Genomic DNA, 16,359 nt, shown 5'->3' with positions numbered 1-16,359 from the left:
TAAGAGACACCAGAATTTACGGTCTCCAAGGGCATCATTGGAGCCCCAGCGCTTATAGTCATGCCTGGAATGTTTTGTCACCAGGAAAATAATGGAAGTAGCAGTGCTTCTGCTAAATCTGGTATCTAGGCCTGTCACCTGGAGTATTTTGAGGGGCTGTGGTGGGGAAAGTGGCAACTGGGCTCCCTATGAGGACATATGATTCCTACGGCACCGACAGCCCAGAAAACAGGCACACCGATGCTCACCAAGGATTCAGGAGAGCAGGAGGCTGAGGGCTCTCCATGGGCCAATTCCAACTCGGTCCCTTTTGCCCTCCCCTCCCTGCTCTTTCCTCCCACCCTTTTTTCCCCATTCGTCCGTAACTCTAGTGGGTCAGATCATTTGACTGGTCCCCAAAGGGTTGGGAAGACACAAAAACGCCAAGAAAGTATTATCAGCATAGAAATTTATTTCAATTCAAAATAATATGCTTATATTTAGGATACTGTAATAATTATCTAACGCACATACCATTATTGGCTCTGAGATAGTTCTAAAGATGTCATTCTTTTGAAGTCAAAAAATAGGTAGTAAGAATATACAAGGAAGCAAAAATATAAAAAACAAGTTTGCTGAGGATTGGGAGTTGTTATAAGAGGGACGCACCAAGATACCGTAACAAGAGTCCAGATTACATGACACCCAGCAAGTTCTCCCGCCTTAACGACTCCTGGGAAATACTGACCAGTAACGCCGGCAAGGCCAGATCACCAGCACCCGGTTTCCAGGACAAACCTTCTGAGGGACACAGGCAGGTTTTCACGGTACTTGCCCTTTCTCTACTGCCTTTCCTCCCACCGATTTCTCTTCTTCCCTCGAGAATAGGTCCTATATGTTGTTGGGGAAAAAAATTTTGCTTTTATTTGTCAAGTGGAGAAAATAATATCCTGATTGAAGTAGGCAAAGATGTTGCAGAAGGAGCTCAGGAATCAAACGTCTGCAAAAGTTAGTTAGCAGAGACCATCAGTGGCTTGCAGAAGAACAAAATTTCAGAGAATATGTGTTTGCTACATAGGTAAAAAGCAGCAGCAGTTAAAAATGGGTGAAAAATCCCAGGGTTTACTGTGACCTAGACAATCAAAAGGAGACAGGTGACCTTTGATTAAACCCATTTACTTGTGGAGTGAGCTATAAGCGGCTCCAAGATAGAGTTTGGTTTCCCAGTGTCCACAGCCGAAGGGCAAACTCAGAACGTCTCCTCCTCTCGTAGAAACTGGAACACAGATGAGAAGTCTTTGTTTGCGTAGCCCTTCGCACACATCAGCCTGTAGATCTGATGGGCTTGACTGCCCAGAAGGATTGGGCTCTTCGTGCTGGTGGCAGAGTCTTGCGCTAGGCCCAGATCCTAAATCAAACAAGGGCAGGAGGGAATACGTTGAGGCTGGTAGTTAAGGCTCACTTTGGAACTGTCCCTCCTAAAGCCTGGGTTTCAAAGAAGGAAAAATGAAGCCTGGAAAAATAAGATACTTACAGGCACAAGGTGAAGATACAGATCATAGCTTATGCATTGCAAGCACTTTCTTGTAGCTCCATAGAGAAACCTTCATTTCTGAGGGTCCTTTCCACTCTGCCACCAAAACCTATTTGTTTCATTCTGACTACTGGACAGGTCCAAGTGAGACCACACAGGGAAATAAATGCTCTTTCCAATCTACAGAAGCCAGTGGGCCTAAATCCCATTATGAAATTCTGAATGATGAAAGTATCAATGCTGAAAATATGCATCCAATCTTTTAGTCAACAAGTACTTAACAACTGCTGGGTGGGCACTGTTCTAAGTGCTGGTGAGACAGTCTTAATGAAAGCAAGACACTGCTTTCAGGAACTTCCTGGCCAGTGAGAAAGATAGACCAGAAAAAAAAAAAAAAAAAAAACTAAACTTCCAGACAATCACAAGTGCTCTGAAAAAAAAAAATAAAGCAGGCTAAGGGGTTAGAAAATCATGCATAGCAAAGGGTACGGTGGAAGGAAGAGAGATCTGACGGATGAGATATCTGGGGAAGACCTCCCTAGGCAGACACCTGACCTAAGATCTGAATGTCAAGGAGCAGTGCGTTCTTTGGAGTTGGGAGAAGAAATCTTCAGGCAGGTGGGAGAGGAAAGACCCCATGGTGGGGCCTGGCTTGGATGCTCAAGAAATAATAGTAAGAAGGCCAATGGGGCTGAATTAGAGTGAGCAAGGGGGCTGGGGAGGGGAGTGAGCTTGGGGTGAGCAGAGGTGGAAGCTTTATTATGTCTTGTAAGGAGACTGGGTTTTATTTTAAGTGCAGTGGAGACTCATCCTCACAACAACACTTTTAACCTCTCAGCTGATGCTGCCTCTACATTCAGTTTCAGAAAACCTATGGCTGTTTCAAAATAGACAAAAGTTAACCCTACAAATCTTTTACCATGAAACTGTATTTAACGGATATCCTCTACCATAAGAATGGAAGCCTGTCCAACCCTGAAGTATCTGGGGCAGATGGAAGACAATGAAGGCATGGATAACGGAAACAATATGCCCCACATCCCATTTTACTTGTGATTATTTCAGAGGTGCAAACAAGTGGCAAAACGAACATGACACGACATTCTTCTTACCACCACCATCCTCATTTCCCTACCCATGGAAAGCAATGAAGGAGAAAGATAAGAAGCAACACAGGATCATCTGTATTCCCTGAGGAACAACCTCAACACCCTTGATAATTGAGCAGTTACTAGTGCGATCCACTTGAAGGAAGAAATGATGCAAAGGGGGGGGGGGAAGCAAGGTTTTAAGAATGAATTGAATCTCTAGCCTCATGCATATGTATGATGCTATAGGTGTTAATGTTATTTTGTGTTTACTGGTACAATTTTCACACACAAACTCACAGATTTGGAAAATCTACTTACTCTTAAATTATTCTACAGCTTCTACTAAAAAGCTGACTTAATGATCATCCACGCACTTCAGCAGCGTGGACAGCTACACTGCTGCTCATACCCAGACCTGCAGAGATGCCTCTCTTGTCATCATTTTGCCGCACATCTGCAAGATGCATTTATTTTAAAAACGACAGAGAGAAAATCCACATGTAAAGACTGCCTGTAATGGCTAACCTAGTGATACAACCAGACTATAGGGACTCAGCGTAAACGTAACACATCCAAGAGAAGACAACACTGTGGAGAAGAAAAGTCTATTAAGAGGCTTTCAAAGGGGCAGATAAATATCCCAAATAAGAGCTAATAAATCCCCCAAGGGGAAGCTAAAATAGCTTTGGTGGCAGCTACCTTAAAGGATGGCCATTCTAAAAAGAGAAAGGTGATTTAGTCTAGAAAGCCTAAGTGGCTTGTCAATCCTGAAATGTTAGAAAGGAAGGCATCCTTTGAAGCTTGTAACATATAATTTAAAACAAACAAATACCCCATCCCATTAATCAAATAAAAAGACTTATGAATTTATAAGCTCAGTGGGTGGTTCAGGAAATAAATATTAAGCAATTGTAAAAGCTTTCAAAAATTAATGGAGGCCCAAGTTGTCACATTTTACGAGGACGTAAGCACACTGGGTGGATACCAAGACTGGTCATGATTCTCTACACGTTGTTCCTTAACGGTCATTAGAAGCAGACTTCTCGGGTGGGGAGATCAGAAGAATCATCTAGTTTCTATATTGATTATATTGCAATGTTATACACACAATAGGCGTTCCATGGTGGCTCGGCGGGTTAAGGATCCCCAGTCATCACTGCTGTGGCTCATTTTCAATCCCTGGCCCAGGAACTTCTGCATGCCATGGGCGCAGCCAAAAACAAAACAAAAAAACATGCACACACAATATATATTAGAATTTTATGATTTTAATACCTAGAAGTAAACATATAAGCCTTTGCTTCAGTGATACCCTAACACAATGAGATTTAATGGCAGTTGAGCAAAACTTTCTTAGTCAGTAAAGGGCTTGAACTGCCCAAGCAGGAATGATTGCTTTACTCAGCATAGCACTGAAGGGGATTTCTTTACTCTCTCTCAATTCTTCACCACAAATCTAATTAGCTACGGTGTGTTTACGCTAATAGCTCTCTGAGGTGATAAGAGATTTTTTTAAGTTCCTTTCTAAACACTCTCATTGTAAGTGAAATTCAGAAGCGTGTTCTTTATTAGGGAAATGACAACCATACCTCCTGGAGGAAACAAGAGTAAAAAGAGAACATGCCCGTGTCTTACTACCGTATTGTCCTACGCCATTAGTTGAAAAAGCTACCTTTTATTATCAAGAAAATAATTTTAAAGGAAGGATGGTAACAGGAGCAGGTTTGGAGTTCCCTGTGGCGCAGAACGTTAAGGATCTGGCTTTGTCACTGCGGCGGCCCAGGTTCAATCCCTGGCCGGGGAACTTCCACATGCCATGGGCAAGGCCAAAAAAATCCGCTCCCCAAACAGGAGCAGATTCTTCCTGGGCAGGGCCACTGGACCAAATGATGGAAGGAAGCAAAGACGGAACGTGGAGAAGAGGTGGCTGGGGCGCAGAGTCCCAACACGAACCCAGCACTGCTCACAGGGTCTTTGTTGGCTGCTCCCTTGGTTGGAGCCATTAACAGTCTTTTAGGACCCAAATAAACTAACAGGTCACGACCCACTTCCCACAGATCCATGACGCAAACTGGGCATTCATGCGATTCTTTTACTCTTTTGTGTGCCCTCATAACCAACCCTGCAGCTTTGATGAAAACAATAACTTAAGGAGCTACTTTCTGTTTCCGACAAGAGCAACACAGCACAATGATAAAAGCCTGTTTGGAGGATGTGCAAACCTAAATATGGCTGTACAGATTGGCATAAAAATAAACATATTTTTAATTTTTTAAAAAACGTTTTCTTAGGAGTTCCTCTCGTGGCTCAGTGGAAGCAAATCTGACGAGTATCCACGACATCGCGGGCTCCAGCGCTGGCCTCGCTCAGTGGGCTAAGGTTCCAGCGTTGCTGTGAGCTGTGGTGTAGGTCATAGGCGTGGCTCGGATCCCACGTTGCTGTGGCTGTGGTGTAGGCAGGCAGCTATAGCTCTGATTCGACCCCTAGCCTGGGAATCTCCATATGCCACAGGTGCAGCCCTAAAAAGACCAAAAAAAAAAAAAATTTTTTTTTCTTAAATGAAACACAAGTAGAAATAAAATTACTAAATAAAAAACACAGTTTCAAACATTCCTACATCCAGTAAATATTAAAAGTGAGCTGACAATGTGGCAGGTGCTGTGCCAGAGGCCGAGCTGGGGGCCACGGGAATGAGGCTCAGGAGGCTTCCTGGGGAGGGGAAGCGGGGGCAGAATGAGCAGAGAGGGGAGTGGGAAGGCGAAGATGAGCTGGTGAGGCGAGCTAGGGCCAGTCACCAAGGGCCTTTAAGACAGTGTGCAGAGATGGACTTAAATCTACAAAGTCACTGGAAACCATGAAAGAGACTCAATGGGAGAGACGACGTAATCAGGTTTTTACATCTTAGGAAGCCCACTGTTTACCATGGAAAATGAACTGGAGAAGAGGAGGGAGAAAGGCAAGGAGCCCAGCTAAGCGCTGACGTGGCAGAATCTAAATGAGCGTCAGCCAAGGTCCTGAGGGCGGCGGGGGCGGGGGTGAATTCCAGGCCCTGGCAAGAAGGAGAAGGCGAAGCCACCCAGGAATGAAGGAGAGTAAGCTGTGGGTGGGATCCAGGAGTATATGTTGCTACTGTTGTAAGAAAGCGAATGGCAGGGGCGGAGGGTGGGGAACAAGCTCTACACAAAAATCTGAAAGTCTGCTCATCTAAAAAGTACCTCCTGGAGTTCCCGTCGTGGCTCAGTGGTTAACAAATCCGACCAGGAACCATGAGGTTGAGGGTTCGATCCCTGCCCTTGCTCAGTGGGTTAAGGATCTGGCGTTGCCGTGAGCTGTGGTGTAGGTTGCAGACACGGCTTGGATCCCGCATTGCTGTGACTCTGGTGAAGGCCGGTGGCTACAGCTCCGATTCGACCCCTAGCCTGGGAACCTCCATATGCCACGGGAGCGGCCCTAGAAAAGGCAAAAAAAAAAAAAAAGACAAAGAAATAAAAATAAAAAGTACTTCCTAATGTTGAGCCCACAGATGAGAGGAGACCAACAATTTGCTTTTCAAATGACTTTCTACCTAAATATGCACATATGTGTAAAGCAGGAAAGTGTATTCAGAAACCTAGTATCATGTGAAAGACCGTCTCTTCTTCTGCGACATGTAAATCCAAGGCCCTTCCATTGTTACCCATCAGAAAATGCTGACTGCTTCCATTCTAAGGGCTTGGTAAATATACGCTAAGTTTATGACGAAGAATAAAATTTTATCAGCTCCCATTACAAAGAAACCCAAGCACAAAAGGAAAATCCCAGTCTATTCCCATCTGAAAGGCCGGGATTAAAAATCCAAGTGAGTAAGTGAGTCCTAGTTTAGGACTGTTGTCTTCTAGGACAAACACAGGCTTTGTGACAGGGAAGAGGAGCGCGAGTGGGCTGGGGGAGGGGAGAGCGAAAAGGAGAAGGAGGAGACCCTTCAGCACACCCGGCCCCACGCCCCAGGGCAGTCTCCGCGCCCACCGTACCTTAGCCATGAGCGTTGTTCCGAATCCGCCCTGATAGTTATTAGCCGAGGGAACTCCATCCATCACCCCAGGTACAGGATTGTAAGTGTCACTTGACCAACACCGCCCTGAACTCATATTCAGGATTTTAGCCAAGAGTTTTGGGTCAAGCCCTAACCTGCCAAAGGTCAAAGAAAAGAAGTGTTAAATGTCAAAATGTACGCGTCGAGCGTGACTTATTTATGCACGAGGACGCTCCATCTTCTCTCTCCATTTATGTTATGTCTTCAGAAATCAAAGCAGATTGATGAGAGTGAAGAATTCAATCTCAAATTATAGGGCATTAAAAGCCAGTGATGAAACATTTCTGAGCCAGGACATTCTGCACTGAGAGAAAACCTGCACTATCCTACTTTTAAAATAGAACATTTAATTGCATACAAGTGTTGCTGGTTTATCACACACATGGGTTTTTTAGTCTTCTGGACATTATTGCCTTTATGTGTCACATAAGAACTCTAAGCCAATATGATAATCTAAATTCTACAGTCTTTACTCACAAATGATATATATATATCTCGGAAAGAAATATGGACAGATAAAATACGTATCATGGGAGCCCTGTGGATGCATTTATATGTATGTTTATTCTTTTAGCTTTTATGAGAATAAATGCAAGAGATGAGCCATGAGCAGTAAAATGAGCTTAAGAGAAGTTATCATTATAAAAGAAGATATTTCTTGCTGTAAACTTTTCCCTATTTATTAAATCTTCATTAGACAATCTTGCTTATGAAGCAAGTCTGCACCGAGTTGTGACATATGCTATCTATTCCGAGACATGCATTATAGTTCTGGGTCAACTGCTGATAAGGTTACTGATCCTGATAAAACAAAGCCTGCCCAAGCGGAAACATCATTTGTTCTATCACTGAGCTGATGGCATAAACGGCTGTTCATTGTGAACCCAGAAAAAAATAGAATTAAAACGCTCTATTACTTTGATTCCAAGAATCTTAGTGTCGTCTAGGACACACAGTTTTGCTAAGCCTCTTTGAATCAAATTTCAAATAAAACTGTCTGCTTTTTCTTAAAACCAATCGCTCTCAGAATAAAAAGGAAAAAAGAAAAAGAGTTACATACAAATGTTAAATGAATTGTGCATTTTGGTGTGCTTCTTACTGCCCGTGTGTTCGAAATATGTGTTCATTTCCAAATAGACAGTGAAATCTTCTTCCAGTGCTAGAGGAGGGCCGAGGGCTAATAGCCAGGATGTGTACGGACTTATCACATAAGACAACTGTTATGGAATCAAGTTTCACGGAGCAGCTTTGGTTCAAGTACTACTACACGGCACGCTGTGTATATGAACTCATCTGGGGGGCCATGTTATGACAGGGGTTTTCACTGAAGATTAGAGAGATAAAAGATTATAAATAGATAAAAGACTCCATCTAAATCAGCCATCTTTCATTCTGGTCAATTGTACATTGCCAGAGAGAAACCTGACAGTTTCATTCATTCTTTTATAAAGATCCAAGTTTGTCACATATGCAATTTGCTACTGACACCTTCTTTTCCCTTTTAAACAAAATCGGGCTCTCAGCATGCTGCAGTGACAGATGACTTAAGAAAAGATAAAGCCAATGTGCTTTAGGGAATAATTTGTGAAAAGAAAAATCACAAATGAACAACTGGCTAATTGTCTGTAACTGTAGATATACGTGCAAATATTCAAGAATGCTTATGTCTAACGTGTGCAATGAACAGGGAATATTTCTAAAGACTCCCAAACTTTGCTTGTCCCTTCTGTTTGAAATGTAGCTTAGGCGTCCTAATTTAGACTTTCTTTCAAAATGGCTAAGCGGCAGAGATGACCCCTTCCTTGTAACCTAACAGGCTGGACTCGCAGTGCCTCCCAATAGTCTTTATCGCTAAAGAAATTCATACTCTGTTCATAATACTCGCTGAAATGGGAGCAGAGCTTATTATCCTTTGTAAAACCCTTCATTTCATTTTTCCTGAATGTTCAAGGAAAAATACCAGCACTGATTTATGGAGCTCTTTTTGGCGAACATATTACTATTTAGAAGCCTCCAGCGGGGCACACAAAAAAACGGAGGTGGCAGTTGTTCCACGCTCACTTTTCCAATCTGGCACTGATTCCCGTTAGGAGATGGCTACTCCCTCTCTGCTCCTCCTCAACCCCCCAACAGCAAAGTGTATCATTAAAAAGAGCAAGTTAGAAGCTTTTTGCATTTTATCTTTCTGAGGATTCTTCCACTGGCATATATATAACTGACAGTTAGAATTAGACACGATATTAAAATCAGTTACTGAAGTCTTCTGTCTTCCACTGTGCCCAAGGCTTGTAATGGTCTGAAACCAGCTAGAATACACAGTAATTGTCATTCAGAGAGTCTATCCTAGAACGTCATGCTTCACTGGAGAAGACTGAGTTTCCATTTGAAATCAACAAATTAATCCAAGACAGGTATCTGAAAGGGCAAGTTTAATAGGAAGCAGCTACTGGGCTCTCAACCATGATAAAATGTTATTGCTGTTTCCCTGTAAATTGGCTGGGAACATATGATACTTTCTGCATAAGAGCCCCATTGCTGTTCAGGAGATATACAGCTCAAGCCATCAAAAGGATGACAGTCTGTCAGTCCCCATAATAACTTGCCACTGGATGTGGTTCGAGAGTGCGCGCGTGCATGCATGTGGCTTTACAATTGCTGGAATGTTCTCTGATATAAACAGAGAATGAATTCATTGCTCTGGCCGCATCTATAATGCAGCTCAAATAAACGTCACTGTGTCAAATCTACTCACCTTTAAAACACAAGAATTTTAAATGAACTTTTGGGAGAAGTAAAAATGATGCATAAACTGTAAGGAAAAAAAAATTAAAGGGAAGGCAAGTGTTTGTCTTCACTGTAACCAAGGCTTTTAAGGGCCAAAAAAGTTTGCCCACTTTATAGTCTAAGTATCTACACCGTCTGGTTTTATGTAAGAACAAAGCAAACAGTGTCCCTAAACTGAGATGTCTGTATCATAGGAACTGATCTGGAAATGAAACACCTAAGACTACGTCAATTTCAACCAATCATTCAGCTGTTCACCAATGTTTACGCAGATCTGCCATGAGCAGGTGCTGTGCGTGGAGCCGAGGAGAGCACAGTAAGGCAGCTAAGAGGAGGCTGCCCTGCCCTCCAGGAGTGGGCCCTTTAGCGTTTCCCTGAGGCAGGGGAAGAGCCTCCCTCCCTCCCTCTCTCCTCCTCATTCAGCTGACAGCTCTTCATCGAGTGCCTACTATGTGCCGGGTCTGTTCTTAACATACAGCAATGAGCAGCCGAAGCTCACAGAGCCTGCATTCTAGTTGGGAAGACAGGCAATAAACAAACACATATACAATGCTAGCTTGTGAGAAGTAGCATGAAGAAAAAACATTAAAGCACAATTCAATTCAAATACTAACCACCAGCATCACATCAATAACTACCATGTATGGAGCACCTACTACATGTCAGGAACTGTTTTACAAGATTTGCATGAATGAATGCATTTATCTTCACAATAGATACTATTATTACTGTGGATAGATACTATTATGTCATTTTACAGATGAGAAAAGCTTAAGTCTGTGGCATGGCCGGGATAGGGGCATCAACAGACACTCAAACCCTTACATCCTGAGTCTCACTGGGTCCTATGGGCGGTCAACTTAACAATCGGCCAATATGATGGTGTCTAATCAGTTTAAGAAGAAATGTGGTCAAGCTTTTATTATACCTATAAATAGGGTATACCCATTAGTCATCACAAAAGGCAACACCTCAGGGCAGTAGCTAAGAAGCTCAAATTATGTTTGTGGCAAAGCTCTTAGCTTGAACAGCCTTCCAGAAGTTCAACTGTTTCAAGCTGCTTTGGGTGGAAAAAACACTGTGGCTCTTGCAAGGGGGGTCTGGGCGCTGACTGATAATGCAAATAATTTGTTTTACCACCAATATTAAAAAAAAAAAAGAAAAACAAAACTCACATTATCAACGTTATTCTTATGTGATACACAGGAACAAGGCTTCTCTAATGCAAGTAAGGTACTTTCAGTACAGAAAACTGTTCTGAGTCCCAAGTAGAACCCAATTAGACAGTAGTAAGGTCTAGTAAAAAAAGAATCTCAAAATATGTTGCATACAAATATTTTCTTATGCTTTACTTTTTCATGGCATTTAAAAATTTCACGAACATCCAGAAAGACTCACTGTAAAAGATCACAGGGTCAAAAGGAGTTTAAAACTGTAAGGTTTTATTCTTCTATGTAAAAAAGGGAAATGTCAAGCTTCTAGAAAAAAACACTGACTTATGAGAACGAAATTAATCAGAAATGATCACTTCATAGGAGTAGGTGACTCAATTTGTAAATGTTGACATTAATGCTCTAAAAAAAATTTCACTTCCGAGTGAACAGAATATAAATGGGGCTGAACCACTTTGATGCCATACTACTTTGCGGGAATTTACTACTTGGGAATTTATGCTTGCTGATGCCAATTTTCTCTTTCACCTTGCAAAGCTCAATAAATCGTGGCCGCTCTCTATACTCTATTAGAGAACAATCCTGTCATTTTAAACCATGTCTGTAAACCACGGAGAAGAGACAAGAGTAGAAGCAATCATTTTTGGACTCTTAAACCACTGAAAATCTCTGTAAGATAAACTGATAAAATCCTAATGTTATAAAAATAAGCGATTCATTAGTACAATGTAAAGCACCACAAACTTCTAAATTATTTTAAACAGTCAGGTAAAAATAATGAGTTCCCGCTTTGTGTTCTGATATATATAGAAAATATTTATTTATTTACCCATCTCTATCAGTAACTATAATATATAGAGAGTTTTAGAAAAATTGAACATTTAAAGTTTCATATTTCCAAATATTGTTTTTTGTCATAGTGGATCAAGGGCAACAATAAGGGAACAATCTACTGCTTCTGCTCTTAATATTTCTTTTTGGAATTTTATCACTTTCTTTTTGATAATAAACCTATGCTAGTAGTCAATGTATATATTTCATTGTATGTATTTTACTCAATTCATTTAATTCAACTGATTTTCGTACTATTCTTTAGTAGCTGGCCTTCTGCAAGCACTTACTGAACAAAAACTTCATTTTAGAATGGCAAATGATCATCAAACAAGAGTTTTGCTAGAAAAATTATTTGAGAAATGCTACAGGATGCCTAAGGAACATCCGGATTCAGTGATGCTCAAAGTAAGAAGCAGAATATAAAATCAACTGGCAAAGAGAGAGGGAAATTTCAGTATAGTATAACCGAGGCTTTTACTTTTTAAATATATGTTCATTTATATTCAGAAAAGCAAAGATAAAATTCTAAAGATGCAAATGCATACTAACTTGCTAATCCTATTGTTAACACCAATTAATTTTATATGCAATTTTGGTTTCAGAAATTTACATTTTCCTCTTTCATAAAATTAGTCTAGAGGACAGACATGGAAACAAGTTACTAGTAACTAGTTTTTCAATTATGACAAGTGACCCATAGCCTAAACCAGCTACAATACAGATAGAACACTGAACATCTTCCTATATAATACCAGGTTTATTAAGGCTTCGTACAGATATGCCTTACCGTCTTATAGACATTCAATTTTAAAATGTAAATGGTACAGGATATTGATAAACCAATTAGCGCTGATGCAAAGCAAATTCCTCTTTTATCTCAATTACAACATGACAACTTAATAGGTCAAGATAGTTTAACATCTGAGACAAGGGCAATTCAATAAAACAACAGCATCTTGATATGGTAATTAAGAGGAAATGTGAATCCATTACTGTGTTCTTAAAAATATCTCAGACACTTTGGCTCTTTTTATTGCTTTTATCAAAAGCTGTGTTATGAAACACTACACTGATTTATGATATAGCTGGTAAGCAGTTTTGGGAAGTGTGAAGAAAACACCTGAATAAAAGCATCTTTCTCATTAAGTATTTTCTTAAGTAAGAAATGTGTATTTACTATACTCATGAAATACAAAACATCCAAAAAATTAATTAGGTGATTAATCATATGTAGCATTCCTAACCCAAAAGATTAAAGGCTAAAATTAAGACATTAACCTTAAGCATTCTAAAGGATGATCACCATCAAAAGAAAAACTGAATTCTTGAATTACTTTAAGCAACGTATAAATGCCATCTTATTTCAACGAAAAGATATATCCTTAATGTAAAGTAACCAAATCCCAGGCAAGTTAAAATGAAAAGAGTTATGTATATTAGTTGCAACTTTATGAATGCCATCCAGTTTATCCTGAGAATAAACAACTAAGAGCCCTTTTAGTGTAGATTTAGGGGACCATATTTAAAAGAGATACATAAAACCGGTCATGAGGTAGCATTCCACTGGAAGCCACTATACATTAAATAATATTTTATACAAATTTGTCCTACACTGCCAAAGATTGTTTAAACTTTATAGTAAAAGTGTTTCTGGCATTTCAATATAATAGAAGAAATGGAGCTCCCATATAAAAGGGATCATGTAACTTCAAATACACAGCACAATACATTTATGGCTCATGGCAAAGAGCATTCAGGCTCTCCAGGGTCCTGCTGGTCATCCAATAAGCAACATCTATTAAAGTTCAATAATAATATACTTGCCAAATGTTCCTGCATCAACTCATTAATCTCTCGTGAACATTTGTTTTCAAAATCAGGAAAATCAAATCGGAAAGCTCATAAAAGCTGTTAGTATATGAAAAGGTACTACTCGACAAACCTGATTCCCAGATTCATAGCTTCAGCAGTTCCAATCATACTTATAGCTAACAGCAAGTTGTTGCATATCTTTGCAGCCTGAAAATAAATTGAGCACATATTAAATACCTTTATTTTCAAGCTGTAACTCACAGGAAGATTTTTTTCACCCAACTCCACATGCTTCTAAAAGTAAGAGCATTCAACTGTTGAGCCTGTCAAATGCGGAAAGGAACCTGGTGCCCTATGCCACCCTCCGAGCCTGACATGCAATCCTGGAGGAGACCGGCAGGTCTCTGCCCCTAGGGAAGAACTGGCTGTGTGGTGACCGGGCTACTGCTATGGGCGCAGGGCCATAGGAATACTGATCCTCGTGGCATGACTGCTCTTTCAGGAATGGGGCTGCCATTCTAAGTTGGGAAATAGGAGTAACATGCTGAGTGAAAAGGCACTGAACACACACACACACACACACACACACACACACACACAATTAAGTGGGAAATTGTATGACAGAAGCTATAAGACTGAGACAGTAGACAGTGGGAGGGGAGAGAACCCAGATCATGGAGGGAGGGTGGGTGCAGAGAGGAAGCAGAACCTAAAATCATCGCTCAGAAGGCCAGGGAAGCTTTAAATATGCAAAAGGGGGGAAGGAGGAGAGCAGGGAAAAGGGTAAATATACAAGAGCATGGAACAGTCCTGAAAACAGTGAGAAACAGACTCATGGGCAATGGTTTTAAGAAATGGGAAGAAGCTTGATAGTCACGATTGTGTCAAGAGCTACGAAAAAGTCGGTGTGCAGTTTTCAAATTTGACATGGTAGGAAAGAGGGATCTGTGCAAAGTATCAGAATTGGGAAGTCTATGATGGTTCAGGTATCTTGATGGAGTTGGTTTTGGTTACAGTGTTGGCAGAGCCATAAACCTGGCCTCTAGAGATCTACTAGGCCCTGTGAGCAGTGTGAGACAGTGAAAGATTAGACCAGGTAAAGTGTGGAAAGAACACAACAGACAACAATGAGAGCCACTGAAGCAAAAATCAATCGAGTGTGGAGGCTGACTGGACAAGCGAGTGGAGACAACAGATGCATTTAAGATAATATCACAGTCCTGCCTAAGATACAGAGGGTGCCAGCCATGAGGACAAAGCCTGAGGAGGAGTGAAGGGGAGGGTGTGCTGGGTGGAGGGGGACAACCAGTTTGATTTCAGGGTTCATGATCGTCATTCCCCTTTATCTGATTAGAGAATTGATAGAACACATTTCTCAATGAAAATTATCTGGCTTTTAAGAAATGGATTAAAGTGCCTAGGTTACTTCTAGCTGACAGTACTACAAATAGAGCAAGTAATTACAAAACCAGTGGGAGGGTAACAGCAAGTCAGATGACATGAGCACTCCATACGGAAGCTGCTTAAGCACAATTTCAGTGGTCACTGGAACAAATATCTCAGAATCAGAAATGATGGAACTTTTGATATCTTTTTAAATCAACTGGCTGATATCTGCTTACTTCCAACAGCAATGATGGAAAACTAATTTATTCCAAATTAATTTTTTAAAAATCCGAGCAAAGACTCTATAGATTGAACAGACCAAGGGGAAATCGGATTGCGGTCAGGAAATAAAAATAAATGTTAACGCATTTTATATCATCAATGTATGACATCAATGTGAAAATGTTACCTGCCCGGTCCCAACAGCTCCACAATACACCACATTGGAGCCCATGCATCCCAGCAGCTCTTGGGCAGCAGCAAATTCCTCTTCAACTCCTCCCACCATAAACGTGAGGTTCCCAGACCGAGCAGCTCCCACACCTGGATGGTTTGAGGGTAAAGGGATAGAAGCAGAAGGATCCATTTAAGTAGATAATAAAATTTGACAAAATCCTCCAACCAAATGGAAACATCTAGCCTCCAAGTTGTAGTTATATCAGGCATCAATCTCCTGGAGCTGGGGTAATTAACAGTCAAGTATCATGCAGGTAACTCACAAGCCAAAAGGAACACAATAGATTCAAACTCTGAATTCATTTCAAATATTTTAGCACGATCATGGAGTACCGTGAGGATGTGAGATGTGAATTTTATTATCCCCATGCATCTCTTCTTTTCCTAAGAAACCTATTCAGCAATAGAATATATATGAGAAAGGTGACCTGTGCCATGACCAGCCTGGGAGTGGCCAGAGGGGTCTGCTGCCCAGGTTTGATCTGGGGTCTCTGGCTCACTCACTCGCTCTCTGTACACGATCTACGGATGAGATCCACAGAGAGAGACCTCTTTCTTCCATAAAAAAGCAGGCACTGCAGATGGAAAGGTCCTTATTTAAGGTAAAGAAAACAGTTGCTTAGTTAGACTGATTATTCTGATATTATTTGATTTTTCTTTTGCCTTCTGCTATATAGGAAGGCATACTTTGAAGATTTTGTGAGTTCCAGGCCACTTCCAATAAGGTGAATAGTGCAGTAAGGTGAGAGTCACATGAAATTTTTTAGGTTTCCCAGTGCATATATAAAAGTTATGTTTTGTCTTTTTGCCTTTTCTAGGGCCGCTCTCACGGCATATGGAGGTTCCCAGGCTAGGGGTTGAATCGGAGCTGGAGCCACTGGCCTTCACCACAGCCACAGCAACGTGGGATCCAAGCCTCGTCTGCGACCTACACCACAGCTCACGACAACGCCGGAACCTTAACCCACTGAGCAAGGCCAGGGATCAAACCCAAAACCTCATGGTTCCTAGTCGGATTCATTAACCACTGTGCCACGACGGGAACTCCTAAAAGTTATGTTTTGGAGTTTCCATTGTGGCTCAGCAGTTAACAAACCCAACTAGCATCCATGAGGACAGAGGTTCGATCCCTGACCTCACTCAGTGGGCTAAGGGTCTGGCGTTGCCATGAACTGTGGTGTAGGTCGCAGACAAGGCTCAGATCCCACGTTGCTGTGGTTGTGGTGTAGGCTGGTGGCT

The 16,359-nt window shown here is 41.3% G+C and overlaps 1 protein-coding gene across 4 annotated transcripts in view; it reads right to left on the bottom strand.

The window, feature by feature from the left end:
• Positions 1 to 431: 431 nt before the first annotated feature.
• The window catches only part of HIBADH (3-hydroxyisobutyrate dehydrogenase), a 116,594-nt gene continuing 100,666 nt past the window's right edge, over positions 432 to 16,359 (bottom strand). For 3 of the 4 annotated variants that reach the window (XR_014834084.1, XM_021079217.2, XM_085005658.1), the window contains 4 exons: positions 15,074 to 15,207; positions 13,409 to 13,485; positions 6,615 to 6,771; positions 432 to 1,387 (listed from right to left, as the gene is read on the bottom strand). Coding sequence is in view for 2 of the 4 variants with exons in the window: in XM_021079217.2 (XP_020934876.1) it covers positions 1,229 to 1,387; positions 6,615 to 6,771; positions 13,409 to 13,485; positions 15,074 to 15,207 (527 nt within the window). In the remaining 2 variants the exon portion in view is untranslated. Of the gene's footprint in view, positions 5,101 to 6,031; positions 6,772 to 13,408; positions 13,486 to 15,073; positions 15,208 to 16,359 lie in introns of all 4 variants that reach the window. The other variant, XR_014834082.1, reaches the window with a different exon arrangement.

This window comes from Sus scrofa, chromosome 18 (assembly GCF_054392235.1).
Source record: "Sus scrofa isolate SSC_HxYL_T2T_F1_AM1 chromosome 18, Sscrofa_HxYL_maternal_Yorkshire_Landrace_v2.0, whole genome shotgun sequence".
Classification (NCBI taxonomy): domain Eukaryota; kingdom Metazoa; phylum Chordata; class Mammalia; order Artiodactyla; family Suidae; genus Sus; species Sus scrofa.
Note: the sequence above shows the minus strand (reverse complement) of the source record. Positions and strands in the feature narration are given on the sequence as shown.